Source organism: Neomonachus schauinslandi, chromosome 12 (genome assembly GCF_002201575.2).
Source record: "Neomonachus schauinslandi chromosome 12, ASM220157v2, whole genome shotgun sequence".
In the NCBI taxonomy this organism is placed as follows: domain Eukaryota; kingdom Metazoa; phylum Chordata; class Mammalia; order Carnivora; family Phocidae; genus Neomonachus; species Neomonachus schauinslandi.
The window spans coordinates 31,010,524-31,032,053 of record NC_058414.1 but is presented as its reverse complement, the minus strand read 5'-3'; the positions used below and the strand labels follow the sequence as shown (position 1 = coordinate 31,032,053).

Here is a 21,530-nt window from a genome sequence, read left to right as displayed (position 1 = left end):
CTACAGGGAACTTAATGTAAGGTAGAAACAGATGTCTACAAACAGAAAATTATAATAAAGTGCAGTAAGAACAATTAAGTAAAGGTGAGATCACCAACCCAATAAGGAAGTCTGAATGGGGAGGAAGGGGTCAATGAGGAAGCGAAGAGGCAGTAAACTGTACCCAAATTTTAAGGAATTACTAGAGATTCCTTAGCCACTAGCGTAAACCCATAAACATGGGGAAAATGTTCTATTAACCTGTTATGTAAGCAACAGGTTACCTTTTTGTGATCAAAGGTCAAGAAAAGGGGTGGTCATCATTCTGTGCAATAAAATTTCAAACCACTGGAGCCACTGCGTGTGGTACTCGTGGCCTGCAAGGAGGCAGTACCCTGCCCGTTGTTGTGGCGTGTCCATGTATGAACTGGGCCCAGGTGTCCATATGGGTATCTCTTCAACTGAGTGACTCATATTTATATACTGCTTAAAATGCCTTCAAAAATTATAATTTTCCTTTAAAATTAATAGTTGTCTGTTCATAGAAAAGCATGAAAACAGAGAGTAGAATGTAAATTTCACTGAAGCAAATACCCATAACAAGAATTACTGCAGTTCACACACTTCCTGGTAAAACAAAGCACTTAGGAAAAACCCTACAAGTAGATGAAGCTTGGCAACATCCGCAAAAGGACTGCGTATCACGCGCCCAGTGCACAAATGGAAGCAGAACACATTCCTTAGACTAGATAAAAAATTTTAAAGCAACAAGCAGTTGGTATGACTGATTCATGCACCATGCAGGATTTCGGTTAAGATGTGAAACCTCAATTTGTCATGGAATTCCTGCGGCCTTTGAAGAGAAGCTTTTTAACTTCTAGAAGTGTTTGATTTGAGGAAGAAAATGAAACTGTAAGGTGAGTAGAAAGTGCTCACGTAAAAATGTGCAGGACACTTGGTAACTTGAGAGAAAATCCCCGTATCAGCAGAGGATGGTTTTAGGAAATGGTTCGCTGTTGGCACAGACAATGATATACTGTGAGCAGACACAGCCAATGTCTTTTGATGAAATGATTCAGAAGAGACTGACTCTGAATATGAAGTTCTTTACAACTGAATTCACTTTTCTTTTCCTTCTTATATATACAGAGGAGTGACATTAATTTTTTAAACCTATGCTTAAAGTCTAATAATAAAAGCAGCAATGAATGACCGGAACATGAAATTAAGAAAACAATTTCATTAACAATAGAATCTAAAAAATAAAATACTTAGGAATAAATTCAAATAAAGAAGTTCAAGAGTTGTACACTGACAACTACAAACTATTCTTGAAAAAAATTCAAGGTTGAAATAAGTGGGGAAACATCCCATTTTTCCATGGATTAGAAGACAATATTGTTAAGATGGCAGTATTTCCCAAATTAATCTACAGATTCAGTGTCATCCCCATCAAAATTCTGCCTTTTTTTCAGAAATGACAAGTTGATTCTAAAATTCATATGGAAATTCAGTGGAGCCTGAACAGCCAAAAATCTTTTTTTTTTTAAAGATTTTATTTATTTATTTGACAGAGACACAGTGAAAGAGGGAACACAAGCAGGGGGAGTGGGAGAGGGAGAAGCAGGCTCCCCGCTGAGCAGGGAGCCCGATGTGGGGCTCGATCCCAGGACCCTGAGATCATGACCTGAGCCGAAGGCAGACGCTTAACGACTGAGCCACCCAGGTGCCCCTAAATGAGATAATGATTATAAAACATTTAGCCTAGTACCTGGCTGGAGAAAGTCAATTGTAACTATTTCCTTTTTTATTTATTTATTTTTTTTAAAAGATTTTTATTTATGTATTTGACAGAGAGAGACAGCGAGAGAGGGAACACAAGCAGGGGGAGCGGGAGAGGGAGAAGAAGGCTTCCTGCGGAGCAGGGAGCCCGATGTGGGGCTCCATCCCAGGACCCTGAGATCATGACCTGAGCCGAAGGCAGACGCTTAATGACTGAGCCACCCAGGCGCCCCTAGGTGATTTTTTTAAAGAATAGTAATTTTGTATACATAGGAGGGCTAGCTGATTTGGCTGGTTTGTGAAATTTTTAACTCAAGGGCACTCTCTTGTATCAGTGTATCAAAGTATGGTTTCCTTACCATATGGCTTCTATGGGAGGGCGGGAAGGATGCTATGGTAGAAACAATGTGTGTCCTTCAAGTTTTAAAAAGTTTCTTTAATAGGACACCTGGGTGGCTCAGTCAGTTAAGTGTCTGACTCTTGACTTTGGCTCAGGGTCATGATCTCAGGATCATGATCTCAGGGTCATGAGATGGAGCCCCACATTGGGCTCTGCACTCAGGGCGGTCTGCTTGAGATTCTTTCTCTCCCTCTGCCTCTGCCCCTCTGCTCCCAAATAAATAAATCTTTAAAAAATAAAAAATTTTCTTTAGTTTTACACTACCCTAAATACATTACAGCTCTTTTTTGTTGCTGGGTTTCAGTTGATGCATTTTTTGGCATATATTTTCTTTTTCTGATCATTTTATTAGCTATTTGGGTAGGGAAATTCTGTTAAGTAATACTTAATCTGTTAATTAACCTTAAATTCTGAAAGCTAATACTTCTCTCCCACTCTCTCTCTGTGTATTCACACACTTTATTTTTTAGAGTAGTTTTAGGTTCACAGCAAAACTGAACAGAATGTGCCAAGATTTCTGTATCTCTGTACAGAGCCTCCTCATTATGAACATCCCCCACCAGAGTGGTACACTGGTTACAACTAATAAACCTATAAGATCACATCATTATCAACCAGGGTTCACTGTTTACATTGGGGTTCATTCTTGGTGCTGTACATTCTATGGGTTGGACAAATTTATAATGACATGTATCCACCATTTTAGGATCATACAGAATAGTTTCACTGTCCTAAAAATTCTTTGTGCTTCACCCATTCATCACTCTTCTATATTTGTTTTTATAGTATAAAAATTACCCATTATCAATCTTGACCTATTACTATTAATATGCCTATAATGATAAACTGATTTAAATCCTAAATAAATGTGTCTTTTACATAAAGAGTCATCACAAATAAATCCATTCACAGAATGGATTAATTTTTAAAATATACATATTCTGAATTATGACAGTGAATTCAGTTTACTCTCTTCCACCTACATCCGTGCTGCTAGGATACTTTATTTTGCTATCTTTATTATCCACATCATCAAAAAAAGATTTTTAGTCAGTATACACTATTTACTAAACTATTAAAATAGACTTAAGGCCCCCTGAGAACATTTCAACGACTATTTTAAAAGAGGCAGAAAATTCAGCTTAACATAATTTCCCATTGCCTAAGCCTTCTTGTTAGCTGAATTTTTACTTTATACTGTCTCTACCTTGTTCCTCACATTCTGTGACATTCATTCATTATATACTTATTCTATCAACCAATATTTAATAATTGTCTATAATGTGACAGGCTCTGGTAATACACTGGTAGAAAATATGGGTAAGATTCCTTACCGTCATGAAGTGTACTCTTTAGTGGGGAGTTGGGGACAAGAATCATACTATAACAGAGGGCAATGTGACAGGGTGCCTGGGGTGGGGCAGACATGGATGTCGAGATGATGTTTATTGAAGGTATGGCAGTCAATGAACACTTCTTTAAAGAGATATTCCAATAGAGATTACCATTCAAAGACCTTAAGAAAGAAGTTTCAGGGCACTAAGGAAAAGCAAGTGCAAGGATAACTGAGGCAGGAGCCAACCTGAAGGAACGGCTAGGAAGTCAGTTTGCTGGGGTGCAGGGAGCAAGCAAAAGAACGGTATAAGTTGAGGCAGAAGCTGACAAGGACACAATCATACAGGAGGCCATGATAAGCAGTCTGGACTGTATTCTGATTGTCACTGAGAGCCACTGGAGAATTTTAAGTTTGGGTATAATATTTTCTCATTTATTTTTTCTAAGATCACTGATGACTATATGGAGAATGGACTACAAGGGGACAAGAATGAGAGAGGAAAGACCCAAGAAAGAGCTATGGCAGGAGTCCATCCATGAGGCTTGCTCCACGTGGCATAGACGAGGGTTTTAAGAGTGAAGATGATGATCAGTGTAGACAGCATGTGTTGCAGGGGGCGCTGACAAATGGACGTGCAGTTGTAAAGGGGAAGAGTAGAATCTAGCAATGTGTGTGGTGGTGCCATCTACTACAGTGGAGAACAGGGGAGAAACCTGAGACCCAGAGGAGTGCAGGTCCCCCTGCGACAGGGAACTCTTCCCCAGCCCCCACCTCACACACAGCAGATGCGTAGAACTGGGACCCAGAGATAAGGGATGTGAGCGCTGTATCATATCAGCACCACTCGTCCAACCCAAAGTGCTAGAGTCACGGCCCGAGCCTGTGCTGGGGCAGGAGAGAAAGTAACTCTGAACCCGCTAAGCTACAGGAGTTTAAAAATGCACAGGTGAGTCTTAGAAAATGAAATGTGATCACTGAAAATGGCCTGAAAAGTTTTGGAATGGAATCAAGGTGTTGTTCAGGAAGATGAGACACAAGGGAAAGAGGGGTGGACAGAGCACAGCCGAAAGCAGGAACAGGAAAAACTAAAACTCTTTCATATTTGTTCCCAAGGTTTTCAGAATACCCAATAAATGAGGTACCAAAAGTGACTCAAGAATGAGGAAGTGGTCAGCTGTATCCAAAGCTGCTGAGAAGTTTAACAGAATGAAGACCGATAACCGACTTGAACTACAAGTCAGCAGTCGTTGAACACCTTGATAAAAGTCGTTTTAGTATGGGAGAGAGACACAGAAAGCCCAGTTGGCATGGGTTAAAAAAAACCAAAAAACCCCAAAGCAAACCTTTTTGAATCCTAATGCAGCTCCCTTCCCAGCATGCTTAACAGAAAGTCACCACTGTTCTTCAGCATTCTGCACCCACAGCACACACAGTGCAGGAAAAAGTAATTTCCCGATAAATTTTGCTTTTCTTACCTTCACTGATTAAATTTAATGTGTCTTGCTTCCCATCTCCTTCTTGTGACTGACCTGGATCCAGTGAAGTCTGAGAAAGGCTAACATCAGCTGATAACTGGTCAAGACTTTGACAACTTTTTCTGTAAAACAAGGGTGAAATACTACTTGGATTTCTTCTCACAAAACATAATTTCTAGAGACATTCTTTAAGGATTTGCTTCAGTTTATTGAATTTCTGGTTTATTTCTCCCCAGTTCTTCCCCTAAACTGTCTCTATTGTGGCTGCAGTATGATCTCCATTATACTTTTCCCTCCACACTCTCTGGAGGTCTGTGTGTTTAATCTATTAAAAAAGGAAAAGAGAAACAATTTGTCAAACTAATTTAAATCCTTACACCAATTTTTGATTATTTAGCTAGTGAGAAAATGGGGACCTTCTGGTTGTTATCAATTTTCAAAGGAGCAGATAATCTAGATTATTCTTAATGCAGAAACCAAAATGACGTAACTTAATAATGACCTAGTATCTCCTAGGCACTACAAAATTCTTCAATGTCTTGATATTTTTACAGATAGTTTTTACACAACAGTAATTACAAATTATTATCAAAATTCCTGTAATTTAGCAGTTTAAAAATGTTGGATAATAAAAAAGCTGTTTCTGTTAATACACTATCAAGATAATTAACCTCCTTCCCTCGTGTATTTACTACTGTGAGCGCAATTTCCATTAAACAAGTTAGTGAGAAATGAATTATAATAGAGGAAAAATTCAGTTATAAATGGAAAGTTAATAAGGTTTATTATTAAACCTTCCTCATATTTGTTTTGTCAGGATAAAAACAACTCAAAAGAGGTATGCAGCTTTGGTGTTGACATTTCAAGGAAGAAAATGGAATTCACTATTATTTCCAAATACATGTAATTCAGGAGAAAGAATACACTTTTCAGGTTTAACATCTATTTCCCAGGGTAACCAAACCCTAACTAATTTCCTAGAAATATCATATATTCTATAATAACATTACAGGAAAGTGTATATAATTTAAATGATCTATTCCAGAGCTATTCTCTATTCATACACACAGAGCAAACTTATGAATTTACTGAAAGCATATATATTATGTATGAGGAGATATATACAACAGTATCTATTTGTTTTTTTTTCATCTAAGAAATGAAGGATGAGATGATGGAATAACTTTACTAGTTTACAATGTAGGCAGTGTTCTCACTTTATAACATGATGACTTTTCAAATGTCCAGTATAAGAGTTCTTAGATTTTTAAGTAGCAGAAAATTCTATTATAGGAAACTTCTGATAATTATTATAGTAGATAAAACATATATGAGCTATACAACATGTAATAAAGAAGGATGCCCAGTATTTATATAATGCTTACCAAATGCTAAGTCCTGTCCCTACACATTTTATATATATTAACTTATTTAATCCTCCAAACTACCCTAAGAGGCTGGAATTACTACTATTCCCATTTTATAGCAGAGTAAATGGACACAAAGAAGAGATTAGATTTGAACCTGGTAGCCTAGCTCCAATTCTGTCCCCTTAACTTCTATGCTATCTCCTTCTCCAGAAAGAAAAAACTTAGTTTTCTGTTTTATTAAAAACCTTATTAAAGAACAGCCTTGTGTCTGAGACTGACCATGTAAACTATACTGTACTGAACTGTATCACTGAAAATTTCACTTGACTTTCATTAAAATTTTATTTCTTTAGCTATAGAAGAAAGCAGGAACACAGGAATTCAATAAAGGAAGTTATAAATTTCTTTTCCAAATTATTTTTCTGTGCCTAATAGGTAGAAGGCTTGTTTTTAAACTTTTGGCTTTAAATGAGTTTCTGACACTGATTTTTTCATTGTAAGAAACTTGTTGGTTAATATTATTAAATTTTAAAAATTACAGAAATATTTACAAACAAAATACCCAGAAGCAAAAAAGACATAAAATTCATTTAAAAATTATAAGGACTGCGAGCTCATCAGCACACATTTACAGCAATCCAGGACTGTCACTAGTTGGGGGGAGGAAAGCCTATAAAAGCTGCCTCTGATAAAAGCAACACAAAATGAGTTTTCTGCATTACCTACCAAAGTTCCTTTTAGATATCACATTAACAAATGGAAAGTGATTGTGGAAACTATCTACCCTTCAATTTGTTACATTTAGTGAACAATCCTACAGTTTACAGGCTTCACTTAACCAAATGCCAATGAATATAGAAACAGAACTTGGTAGACAATGATTTCTGAGGCAATAATAAAAAATCCAAGCCAAAATGAGGCCCCTTATTCAAAAGATATTCATAAGAGTACCATGTAATATCTTCCTTGCATGAAGGTAATTACAGACCCACCACCTGGGAGAAGTCTAGTTTAGCTATCTGCAACTATGAGAAGAAATGTCTTTAAAAGGTCACCACTAAGTCCTATTTTAGAATTCTAGACTCCTTAACATCATACTGTAAGATTCAAATGTAACCCACCCGGCACATCAAACCAATCAACAGTCTATTTCCTGGAGCATATTTTTTTAAATAGCAGTATCTTACTTAATCAAAGTAAGAACCCCAGACAGTAAGATAGGAATCATATCAAGTGTCATAAGCATCTGGGACATAATAAAACCCACTGTATTCAATATCTAATTATTTAAAATTTTAAATCACTCAAATACAAGCTACTATACAAAGAAACTAGATACCAAAAAAGGCAAATTAAAAGAAACTGAGCAAGAGGCCTGAATTTACTTATTAGTAAATTTTCTACAATCTTACACTTTGTATTAATGATCAGAAGTCAAGATATGGAGAATCTGCATCACCTATTTGCCCAATAGATGTACTGAGGTCAATAATAATTTATATTATCTCGTAGTCATTGGGCAAAAAAGAGTGTTAGGCTCAGGAGATGTTATCCACATGAAGAAAATAAAAACACAGATATGCACACTGTAGACATAGAGGCACATGAATGTGCATGGAACCAGAGATGGGCTGTTCTTTTTATTCTTGGTCTGATTTTCATAGAAATGTGTTTAACGAACAAAATAAGCATTTCCTTTATCAGAATATCTATATCTTCTTAATCTACTAAAATTAATGGAAGGATGCAAGGGAGCCTGAAAGGGAAGGCATATGTGAGTGAGGTCAATGCAAACCTTACAAGCTGTAGAAGACTTTTTTTTTTTTTTAAAGATTTTATTTATTTATTTGACAGAGAGAGACACAGCGAGAGAGGGAACACAAGCAGGGGGAGTGGGAGAGGGAGAAGCAGGCTTCCCGCAGAGCAGGGAGCCCGATGCAGGGCTTGATCCCAGGACCCTGGGACCATGACCTGAGCTGAAGGCAGACGCTTAATGACTGAGCCACCCAGGCGCCCCGCTGTAGAAGATTTTTGAAGCCTCATTACTTCAGGGAGTTCTGCTCCAAAAATACTGGAAAAACACACATGGGAAAGAGAACCTATACACATCAGAAGTAATTATATCCATTCATAAGTCATCAATTAGTCTACATAGAACTTGAAGGGCATATAAAAGCTCGTAATTCTCAATAATTCTGTGAATGATAGTCAAATTAAAAACAATGATAAATTTAGAAGATTAAAAAAGCTTAAGTAGAAAATAAAAATATGATGACAATGAATCTGATCTTTTAGGATGGAAATGAGTGGGTTAGGCAATAATCTAACAAGATTATATAACATATACTCTAATAAGTTTATATAACTACTATCTAACAAGCTCATGTGGCCTAGACTTTACATATAAAAAACACTAACCAGAACTTATTGGAAACAAAAAAGTAACCAATTGCTCTATGTGTATGTTTTATATACTTATTTATTGTTGAGTTTTTACAGTCAGCCTGTAACGCTTTAAAAAATTTTAACATGATATTCCTATGTTTGAGATAAAGGAAAGGATATAAAATCCAGCATAATTAATTAGACCTTGCCAGGTCCAAATAATCAAGAAAAAACTGGAAGTGATATTTTTAAAGTTTTATAAACAGTACAGTAAATGAAAATAAATGTAAGATCTTCTACTGTGAAAAGGATTCTTCTATGAGTAGGTAACAACATAGCCAAGTTACCCTATATCACTCATTTTAAGAAATGTCAGCTAGACCAAGAAATTCGTTAAATCAAACAGCACATTATCATTCTTTTCAAAGCTAACTCGACAGAGCTCCTAGAGAAATACAGACATCCCATATTCTTAGAAGGAAATTATAATATCATATGATAACTAATTATAGGGCTAGTTTCTTTCTCCAAATTATCAAGAGCACTAATATTCCTTATTTAGGGATTTTAGCCACCTCTTCCATAATTTATAGGTTCTTGATAAATGTTTGTTAAACTTGCTGAAGATACTGGTCAAATTAAGAGGAATCAGTGATGAGGTTAGTTCAAGAGCTTTGGATTATATTACAGATTTGGGGGGGGAGCAAAAACTAGATCCTGAGAAAAGCTATGATTTGTTTCAAACATGATTTAAGGAACACTACTCTATTCTGGAAATCCAAAGTCTCCATTTTTACATTAAAAAGTTGGGATTATTTTTTCAGAACAACTGGGGATCTGCTGGTCATTTTAATCTTACATAAATTTTACAAACTCTCTAACAAAGTAGAGTTTAGGACAGTGGGTGAGTGTATATTCTCCAAACATGGAAGATAAAAAGTTATTTAAGAACATAAACAAAAGAGATTATATAGAATATAAATAAAGATCCCCTGAGAAGTAGTAGGTGCCACGCAATTTATTACTGACTTGAATAGGCATTACCCCCAGTATTACATGTACAGAAGGTAAGAGATGTTGCTTAGTGTTGTTACACAGCAAGTAGGGTAGCAGAGATTACTCTCAAGTCCTGACCCTAAACTCTGGGTCCAGGGATCTCCATACTACACCCTAGCTGCATACATTTTGTTCAGGAATATAGCCATTCAGCAACAGGGCCATCTAAAGGCAGCACCAACATCGATGGTAAAGCCAGATGAAAGGAGGATGCTGAGAAGGCAAGGGGACCCCTTCTTCAGCTAATGGTGTAGCTGAGTCAAGGAGTATAAAGTCTGGATCCATGCTAAACAGACCAACAGGCAGTTTTACTACTTTCTTTTCTGACACTGCAATTACTTCTGCTGCTGCTAGAATACTTCGTAAAAGCCAGTCATTGTTACCACCACATGCAAAGGTAAACTCGAAATAACTCTTCCACTTAGACTCACTGGTTCCTCAAGACGTAGCTCTACAGGCAGGGCTACATACGGGTCTTTTAGCTAAAATATTTTTACCTCCTACTATCTAAAGCGACAATGTTATTGCAACAAAAAGCATACTATTGTCTTTTAACTTGTCAGAAGTTAATGTTATAATATTTTTGCAGTTATAAAAGCAGGAGCATCTCACGTGTTATAGAGAGATAAGTGGACCAATTATTGCGATGGATTCCGTTTTTCAATCATATATCAGAAATAGTAATAAACTAATATTCTTTTATTACTTACATATGTCATAGAAAAATAAAATTATAGACCAACATAAGAAGATATACTCTAGTTATTTATAACTCTCAGAGGGTATATAAGGGAACTAGATCCAATCCGTGAAGGACTCAGTCAACACCTTGACTCATACTAAGCAGCATGGTTTAGTAGATGTTGAAGAGAGTTCTACTGATTTATTCTATAAATAGTCTGCTCACTTTCCCCTGCCTATCTCTAGCAATCAGTGACACAAACAAAAAAAAGCATTTTTTAGCAACAGAAGGTCAAACTTATTTTGAGTACTCCCTTTGATAAATGAAAAAAAATCACACAGTAAAGCAGGTAGAAATTATGTCTATGCTAAAACAATCCCTGTAGAAATGTCTGGCTACTAACTACCTAGGGAAAAGCACCGTAAGAAGCACAGATAGAAGTGTGTGGCTCTATCAGTGAAGTTTATAAATAAGGACTCTAAAAGAAGAGTGGAGAAGAAAAAAAAAAAAGGGAGGGAGGGGAGAAGGGAGAAAGAGAAGAAAGGGAGGGGGAGGAGGGAAGAAAGGCAGAGAACAGAAGGGGATGGAGGGACAGAAGGAAATAATTAGAAAACTAGCTGAAGATAGGAAATAAAGATACTGAAAAAGTTATCAAGATGGGAAGATCAGCTAAAAGCCAAAAGAAGGTAATACAATTTATAAGTTTCAAAATGAAGATACTCTAAAGGAATGCAGCCTAAGATTTTGCAGCTCTCTCAACATTTTGACACTATGACTTAATGAAATAGTCCTAAACAATGGGACAAAGAAATACAAGAAGAATCTTATGGCCCACAGGTGGGGTGATTATATATCTTCTGTAGTCTCCAAAAATTAGATTTATTGAAAATAAACAAAACTCCCTCTGACCCACCAAGAACAAGTATCTTTTCATTCTTTATGAGATGGAATTTTGTGTTTTCTAACTAGCAGGAAAATTAATCCTAATTAATACAAATACAAATACCAAAGCTAAAATTCAAAAATAGATGGCTCATTAAATACGAGCTCATGGACTTAACTGAAGGACTGGCTGAAGACTTAAGGGAGAAGCAGGTAGCTGGTACAATACTGCATAAGAATTTCTTAGATATTTTACTTCCCCAGGGTGCCTTGGCTTCAAAACGTTAACATATTCACTGCCTTAATCTGACTTTATCAAGTCAAAGTAGTCTTAAATTCTACTTTTGCCCTAAGGTAATAATGATTTCAGAAAGAAGAATAAGTGAGAAACCAAAGTGGATAACCGTATGTTTTGGTACAACTAAATTTGTAATTAGTTGGAAAAAAAAGTATTACACTTACTCATACCACTGTTTATTGTGTTTTCGGTAAAGCAACGTATCCAAGGCAACAGCATTGACATCCAGAGCTCCTGGGGAAGGCCACTGGTTGGTGAGGTGGGCAGTTAACTCTTGTCTTGATCTTAAATCATTATTCTTTAGCACAGTCCTGTGAATATTAAGATGGTGAGTGCTTTTGTCTTCATTGTTCTGCAATGGCAGAGGAACCTAATGGTATCAATCGGGCCCCCAAAATTTATCTCTTTAAAATGGTATGCTAACAGATTGTCAACAGAGCTATAGGAAGGCTGGCTGGGGCTAGTAATGTCTCCTACAACATGTGTTTTTCATTCTTTCTCTAAAGGCTACAACAAATCACTAACGTGTGAAATTCAGATTTCCTATCTTTTCCACAGAGATATTACTAAAGGACTAAAGCTGCATTTTACACCTTACCTAAAAAATTTTGATATCTTAAAGTTATAATCAGTTTCCAGTTAAAGTAAGAAAAGATTCCATGTATATGATTTTCTAGCATCAACATTCACACTCTAACTCAGTAAACAAAAAATTAAAATGAATTAAAAAATAAAACTAAATGCAGAAAAATACTAAATAAAAAACCCATAAGATTTCTGTAATTTTTTAAGAGAAGTGACTACCAATAAACCTTTATGAAAATAATTAAATCAATGATAACTGGACTGAACAATATAACCCATTGGAAATCTTTCATCTACAGAATGAAGCCATTGTAACAGCTCACGGTTTACTTTCGTTTTTGTAGAACTGCTAACTCATTAATAACGACTTGCAAAATAGCTAACTTTTGGCCTAAATTTAAACCTCACAAACCAATTAATCACTGTCACAGGACAGTGAACCAGTGAATCATTGAACCATGATTCAAATGGAAAAACCCCATTTAAATGTCTCGAACAGGCTACCTGTGAATATTTCTGATTTTACAGAATATCTGTGTATGTTTAAAAATACTTGCTCCATCTATGTCCACAAAGAAACATTATTTGATGTAAAGACTAGATTCTACCTCAGGATGGAATACTAAAAAAGTGAAACGGGCAGAAGCCTGTGAGAAGGTACTACATTAAGATATTCTTGTAGGCTACCTGTAACAATTTCATTTCACTGGAAAAAGAATGAAAACTTTAAAAAGGACTTTTAAGGTACTTTAACATGGGTTTTTATGAAAACAGTAAAGAGTTCAGAAAAACTTCAAGAGTGACAGAAAAATCACGTTAAGCAGAAATGGGTAATGCTGGCCAGAGAATCTATTAAAATAAGTCACCATTATTTTGGCTTCTCTTATTAGACTTCTCTTTCACATATTCACTCTCTCTAGGGTCTCCCCTGCATGTCACTGGAAAACTCAACTTCAATATCATCACTGGTTTACAGAAAATATTCAGAGCACAATGCAAGAAAGGCAAATGTGCATCTGTGAGGAAATGACACTGGAAAAATTCAGTTAATGTCAGTAATTGAACAACCTCCCATTTAGAATATATTCTGGGAAGTGAGAAGTTTTACACTGCATAAAACGAAAAAAGGAACTAAGTTTCACAAAAGTTTTTACACACTACTTGTCCATGGCAAATTTTTGCCTAATGACAACTTATCGTATTGTCTTTAGGCTTCTGTGTTTAGAAATCCCAATTAGACCTTGTTTTCGGTGGGCAGCTGCCCAGTCCTTGGACACGGGAGATAGAGACTGCAGTATACTCTGTCATCTGTGCTGCACCTGCTTTCCACTCCGTGATGAATGTGGACACGGACAATGCTGGCTCTTGCCTGGCCACTACGAAAGGGAAGGGTTCCTGGAGAAGCCTTGGGTAAGGCCCTTCCTCTCATCACTCTAGTACACTAAGGGGCAGGCAAGGGATTAAGGCACGTTGAAAACACACCCCTGAATTCTGAATCTTGACTCTGTCTATTTAGATAATGCAGAGACAAAGCAGTTTATTCATTCTAGCAGTAGGCCCTGACCAAAACATACCAGCAAAGAGACAGGCCTGAAGTTCCTACGTGCTAATCCTCTGAAGTAGCTCGGCCTACCTCTCCCCAAGCCTACTTTTCCCGTTTTTCTTTCCATTCCTTGAGTTGGTGATATCCATCTAATGAATTTCACTTATGCTTAAGAGTTGACTCTGCTTTCTTACCATCAAAGAATCCTATTACTCACTGAGAACAAGCAAAACATACCTAGAGTTAACTTCAAGAGCTACACAAAAGTAATCTAAATGAGGTTAATATGAAAAATGAGGATATTTTTCTCACTGGCCATGCTTAAAAATAGGTTCATCTTACTCCACAATTACTGTTACTTCCTAGTGTGAAATCAGTGGCAATTTAAGGTAAAATTATGTGATATTCACCGTTTAACTTTAATTAAAACTCTAACCAATGTTAACACTAATAAGCTAATCTAAAAATTAAATCATTCTATATGAGATAGATTCTACTTGTAACTTCTATCTATGATACAAGTTTCTCATTAACAACTGAACATCTCTCATTAAGGTAATAATTCTACAGAAAGATACAATACAGGAAATTATTACAAAAGTGGCAGTAACACACTTATCACAGCTAATTTTAAGAACTTTCCTGTGGTATCTACCCTTAAATTGCTAGATAGATAATTTCTCTTTAGATTTTCAACAGGGATTATGCAAGAAGTTGGCCACAAAAATTCTAATTCCAATCCCCCCACAGCTTTACTGAGGTATAATTAGCAATTAAAAACTGTATACATCTAAAGTGTACAACTTGATGATTTGATAGACATATACAAAGTAATCACCACATTCAAGCTAATTAACATATCCATCACCTCACAGTTACCTCTTTTGTGTGATGAGAACACTTGAGATGCACCCTCTTAGAACACTTCAAGTATACAATACAGTATTAAGTACAGTCATGTTGCTCTATATTAGATCTCCATAATTTATTCATCTTGCATAACTGAAACTTTGTACTTTTTGACCAGCATCTCACTTACCCCTTTCTCCAGGCCCAAACTGGTAACAACCATTCTACTCTCTGATTCTCTGAGTTTGACTATTTTAGATTCCACATATAAGTGAGATCATGTACTTTTTGTTTTTCTGCATTTGGCTTATTTCACTTAGCCTAATTTCCTCAAGGTTCATCTGTGTTGTTTCAAACGGCAGGATTTCATTTTTTAAGGTGGAATAATACTCTATTGTGTGCATGTGTAGCTACAGACACAGGGTCTTCATATATCACATTTTCTTTATCTATTCATCCATCCATCCATGAGGTTGCTTCCACCTTTTGGCTATTGTAAATAATGCTGAAGTTAACATAAGGAGTGCATATATCTTTTTGAGATTCTGACTTCATTTCCTTTGGATAAATACCTAGAAGCGGGATTGCTTAAACATAAGATAGTCCTATTTTTAATACTTTGAGGAACCTCCTGTTTTCCAAAGTGGCTGTGCCGGTCTATAGTCCTATCAAAAGTGCATGAGGGTTCCCTTCTTTCCACAACCGCAGCAACAGTTGTCATTTACCATCTATCTGATAATAGACATTCTAAGTAAGAAGATATTTCACTGTGACTATGATTTGCATTTCCCTGATGATTAGTGAAGTTGAGCATCTTTTCATATACCTATTGGTCACTTCTATGTCTTTTCTGGAGAAATGCCTATTTAAGTCCTTTGCCCATTTTTAAATTGAGTTAGTTTTTTGTTATTGAGTTGTATGAGTCCCTTACAGATTCTGAATATTAACTCATTATCAGACAGATGTTACAAATATTTTTTTCATTCTGTAGGTTGTCATTTTACTCTATTGAATGTTTGCTGTGCAGATTTTTAGTTTGATTCAATCCATTTTTCTATTTTTGCTTTTATTGCCTGTGATTTTGGTATCATAGCCAAAAATATCATTGCCCAGAGTAATGTCAAAGTTATTTCCCTGTTTTCTTCTAGTAGTTTTACAGTTTCAGGTCTTTAAGACTTAAATCTTGAATCTATTTTGAACTGATTTTTGTAAATGGTAAAAAAGGAGTCTAATCTCATTCTTATGTATGTGGATATTCAGTTTTCCCAACACTTGTTTATCAAAGAGACTCTCCTGTTCTGATTGTGTGTTCTTGGTAAGCTTGTCAAAGTTATCAGTTGACTTGTAGATGCATGGATTTACTTGGGGGCCCACTATTCTCTTCCAATGGTCTATATGTCTGTTTCAGTGCCAGTACCACACTGTTTTATTATAAATATAAAATATATTTTGAAATCAAGAAATGTGATGTCTTCAGCTTTGTTCTTTCCAAAAACTGCTTTGGCTATATGGGGTCTAAACTATGAATTTTAGGACTGCTTTTTCTATTCTTGTAAAAAATGACATAGGGATTTTGATAGGGATTGCGTTGAATCTGTGTATCATTTTGGGTGCTATGCATATTTTAACAATATTAACTCTTCTAATCCATGAACATGGGATATCTTTTTTTTTAAGATTTTATTTTTTTTGAAAGAGAAACAGTGAAAGAGAGAGAAAGACAGACAGCACAAGCAGTGGGGAGGGGCAGGAGAGGGGCAGAAGAAGAGGGAGAAGCAGGTTCCCAGTTAAGCAGGGTGCCCAATGTGAGGCTTGATCCCAGGACCCTGAGATCATGACCTGAGCTGAAGGCAGATGCTTAACCAACTGAGCCACCCAGGCACCCAGGATTTCTTTCTAAAAATATTTTATTTATTTTGAGAGAGAGAGAGCATGCACACGGGGTGGGGGAGGGCAGAGGGAGAGGGAGAGAATCCTAAGCAGGCTCCATGCTCAGCACACAGCTCAACACAGGGCTCAATCTCATGATCCTGAGATCATGACCCGAGCTGAAATCAAGAGTCGGAGGCTTAACCAACTGAACCACCCAGGTGACCCAGGGTATCTTTTTGCTCATCTGTGTCTTAATTTCTTTTGTCAATGTCTTAAAATTTTCAGGGTACTAATCTTTCACCTCTTTGGTTAAATTTATTCCTAAGTATTTTATTCTTGTTGCTATTGTGAATAGGATTGTTTTTTAAATTTCCTTTGCAGATATTATTTGATATCCAGAGATTAATACACACACACACATCTTCCTGTTGAACTGACCCTTTTATCATTATATAATGACCTTCTTTGCCTCTAGAGAGAATTTTAGACTCAAAGTCCATTTTGTCCAAGTGCAAACACCTGCTTTCTTTTGGTTACCATTTGCATAAAATATCTTTTTCTGTTCCTTCACTTTCACCCTATGTATGTCTTTAAATCTAAAATGAGTCTTTCGTTAATAGCATATTACTGGATCTTATTTTTTTAATTCACTCAGTCTCTCTATGTCTTTTGATTGGTGAGTTTAATACTTACTATTGCCATTCTGTTAATTGCTTTTTGTCTGTCTCTTGCAGTTTTGTCCCTCTCTTCCATTCTCACTGTCTTCCTTTGTTATTTGATGATTTTTTGTAGTGATCTGTTTCCATTCTTTTTATCTTTTGTGTTTGTACTATAAGCTTATTCTCTGTGGTTAGAGTCTTGAATAAAATTGTATGTAGTTATAACTTTCTATTTTAAGTTGATAACTTCAGATGCATACAAAAAAACACTCCATGTAAAGCACTTGGAGAGTGCTTTACTATTTTTTAAGTACATATGCCCAAGTTCAGTTTTAACCAGAAATTTAAATTAAATCTACAAAATATTCCCAGACAGTAGTTTCATGAAAATTGAAAAAAACATTTTTATAACTAATACCAAGTAAATGTATTAAGTAGGTCATGGAAGATACACTTAAAATGTATAAAGAATCAACAATCTAAAAGTACCTGTTTATCATATTTTTTCATAACCATTCTCAAAAGAGGAAGTCCAGAAAGTACAACTTAAATTCTCCTCTTATATTCTACTGTTCCCAATTACTGGCTTCTAGATCCTTGAAGAATCTTTGTCTTGCTAACATAAAGTTATTTTACTTGACGTTTTAGTAAAAACATATCATGTGAAAATAAAGTTTGATTCTTTTTGTGTAACTATGTTGAAATATGCATCATTATTAATTTATCAATTGACCTTTTCATAAGCCCTTTGAATATAACCTCAACTATCTGACTGAGCATATCTGATGGATACATAAATTCAAAATACCATGGATTTATAAACACAAAATCTCTCTATGAAACAGGGAGTCCAGCTCTCCTGTGAAATAGTTTGAAACAAAACAGTATAGCTTTCAGTTAAAGTTCAAGGAGTTGTTTTATTTTTCAAAGGAAAATACCTCAGTATTAAGCCCTCCTGGGCATGACAGAAATATTCGATGAACACAATTTATTCTGTAGTACCTAGCTAAAGCCTGAAAAGTTCCTATACTTCCTAACTATGTAATTTGCACTATATATAATTTGCCAAAACACATTATTTTTCTTAACTTATCTTAAGTAAGTACAATATAACACAGTATGACTCTGGATACAAACACCACAACACTACTTCACTGTGAATCCTCTGTGCCTTCCCAGGAGGAAATTGTTTCTCAATGTTTTTAAAGAAAAAACAAATCTAGTAAGAATGCATTGTTGCTTACTGTCTCTTTTTAAAATAGCATTCCATATCTACATTGCTCATTAAATAATCTGCTAAAATCCAGTTTTTTTTTTTTTTTTTTTTTTTTTTTTTACTTTTTTTTTTTAAAGATTTATTTATTTATTTATTTGAGAGAGCGAGAATGAGAGAGAGAGAGAGTACATGAGAGGGGGGAGGGTCAGAGGGAGAAGCAGGCTCCCCGCCGAGCAGGGAGCCCGATGCGGGACTCGATCCCGGGACTCCAGGATCATGACCTGAGCCGAAGGCAGTCGCCTAACCAACTGAGCCACCCAGGCGCCCCTAAAATCCAGTTTTGAGAATTTGTCACATGAATATGAAACATCAAGAGAGTATATTTAGGTGACTTCTCAGGAAGATGGCCAGTAGGACAATCCTAGGCTCACCATGTCCCGTGGATGTACCTAGATAATACCCACATCAGTATAAATTACTCAAAATATGACACAAAGACTAGAACAGAATCTTTACAGCTAATTGTAGGGAAGAGGTCACATCGAAAACAGTAGGAAGGGCAAAGATGTGGCCAGACACCAAACTGACCCACAGACTGTCCATGGGAGGGAGTGACATCAAAGGCACGGAGAAGGGAAAGGGACAGATTCCACACCAGGCATCCTAGGTACAAGGGACCCATGCTGGGAAGACTAATTCTCACAACATCTGGCTTTGAAAACCAGAGGAGCTTAACTTCTCGAGTTTTTACAGTAAGTAGGCCATAACACCTAGAACTTTAAAAAAATCAGTGCTCGGCTCTGCTAGAGCAGGAGGGGGATAGGAAACTGAGTCCCTGCTCTTAAAAAGCCAGAATATCCACACTGAGATACAGCACAGAAGCAGCAGTTTGAAAAACACCTGGGATATATGGGGAGGAGATTTATTTACTAGTTTATTTACTAGCAGAATGTGTGCTGGTGGGATCTTTAGGAGACTTGTCCAAGAACAAAAAAGCTGTTGGGCACCATTTCCCTACCCTGTCCCCCAGCCTGGATAAGCAGATACCTGCAGAACCAGTGCAAACACTCTCCATGTAGCTTGCTAACAGTGCCTCCCACCCTTGTGCTATCCTCTGGGTTGTCCCTTCCAACGTCCCCTGAGGAGCTCCCCAAAGTGGCTACAGCTCTCCTCCCACAGCTGACCCACTCAAACCTTACTAAAAGTGTGCCCCACCCCTGCATTGTTCTGCAGATCCACACCATCCAACCTGCCCCAGGCAAGAATCCATCCAAAGAGACGCCACAAGTCTAGCATTGTGCGAGCAGCCCTGACAGTGGTCAACAGCACTCCAAAAAGACTGCTGCCCTGACGACAGAGCAATATACCCACACACCAGCTCTGCTGCAGTCTCAGCAGTGGGCTGGGGGCAGATACCCAGTCCAACTGCAGGCCCTGCCCACCAATGAAAGTCTCTCAAGGGACAACAAAGAGAGAGTAACCTGCAGTTTGGTGTGACCACAGCTCTGGCAAATGCCTATTCTGACCCAACTCAAGTCCAAAGCGTCCCACACTGGCCCACTAACAACACAGGGATAAAACACTGCTTAAAACAGGCAAAAAGAGCCATTGCAGATGACTGAAGGGAAAAGCAGCTCAGCCACAATAGTAGGGGGCATGCAACACACATAGGAGATGCCTCTGAAGCTCCAGGTTCTGGTGAACAGGGGACATTGCACTGCAGGGCACTACAGGACCTTTTCTTCATAAGGTCACCACTTTCAAGAGCAGGAGACTTACCTGACTTTCCTAACAGACAGACACAGATACAGAGAGTTAGACAAAATGAGGAGATAGAGGAATATGTCCCAAATGAAAAAACAGGGAAAAAAATCACAGTAGGAGAGTTAACAAAACAGAGATAAGCAATATGTCTGATAGAGAATTTAAAATAATGGTCATAAACATAATCACTGAACTTAAGAAAAGAGTGGAGAACCTCAGTGAGACCCTCAACAAAGAGACAGAAAATATAAAAAGGAACCACATAGAGATAAAGAAAATAACTGAAATTAAAAATTCACTAAGAATAAAGAGTAGACCAGAAGAAGCAGAAGGATGGATCAGTAACCTGGAGGACAGTGTAATGGAAAGCAATCAAGCAGAACAGGATAAAGAAAAAAGAAAAAGAAAAAAATGAGGACAGATTAAGGGAACTCAGTGACACCATCAAGTGTAGTAACATCTGCATTATAGGGATCCCAGAAGAAGAGAAAAAAAAGGGGGCAGAAAATGTATTTAAGGAAATAACAGCTGAAAACTTCCCAAATCTGGGGAAAAACACAGAAATCCAGATCCAGGAGGCAGAAATCCCCCAAAGAAATCAACCCAAGGAGGTTCACACCAAGACACATTATAATTAAATGACAAAAAGTAGTGATAAAGAGAAAATCTTAAAAGCAACAAGAGAAAAGAAAATAGTTACATACAAGGGAAACTCCCTAATGCTATAAGCTAATTTTTCAGCAGAAACTTTGCAGGCCAGAAGGAAGTAGCATGATATATTCAAAGTGCTGAAAGGGAAAAATGTGCAGCTGAGAATAGTCTACCCAGCAAGGATATCATTCAGAATAGAAGAAGAGATGAAGAGTTTCCCAGACAAAAATTAAAGGAATTCATCACCACTTAACCAGCCTTATGAGTAATGTTACAGGAGATTCTTAGAGTAGAAAGACTATAAATAGGAGTAAGAAAAGTAAGAAGCACAAAAGCACTAAAATTAAGTATATCTACAAAAATCAGTCAAGAGATTTGTGAAATAAAAGGATGTAAAGTACGACACCATATATGTAAAAACATGGGGGGCAGGAGGTAAAAATGTAGTGCTTTTAGAATAGGTTCAAATCGAAGTGACCATCAACTTAATATAGACTACTATATGCATAAGATTTTATATATATAAACCTAATGCTAACCACAAATCAAAAACTGGTAATAGGTAAAAAATATAGAGGAGGGAATTCAAGTATATCACTAAAGAAAGCCACCAAACCAGGAGAAGAGAGCAAGAGAAGGACTTGAGAAGAATACAAAAACAATCATAAAGCAAGTAACAAAACAGCATTTAAGTACATACCTATCAATAATTACTTTGAAAGTAACTGGACTAAATGCTCCAATCA

The 21,530-nt window shown here is 36.7% G+C and overlaps 1 protein-coding gene across 6 annotated transcripts in view; it reads right to left on the bottom strand.

The window, feature by feature from the left end:
* Positions 1–21,530, bottom strand: part of RUNDC3B (RUN domain containing 3B) — a 126,301-nt gene that overhangs the window by 4,925 nt on the left and 99,846 nt on the right. For 2 of the 6 annotated variants that reach the window (XM_021689686.1, XM_021689687.1), the window contains 2 exons: positions 11,810–11,956; positions 4,973–5,094 (listed from right to left, as the gene is read on the bottom strand). In XM_021689686.1, the coding sequence (XP_021545361.1) occupies positions 4,973–5,094; positions 11,810–11,956 (269 nt within the window). The remainder of the gene's footprint in view (positions 1–4,972; positions 5,095–11,809; positions 11,957–21,530) is intronic. The other 4 variants (XM_044920062.1, XM_044920063.1, XM_044920064.1 and 1 more) reach the window with 2 other exon arrangements.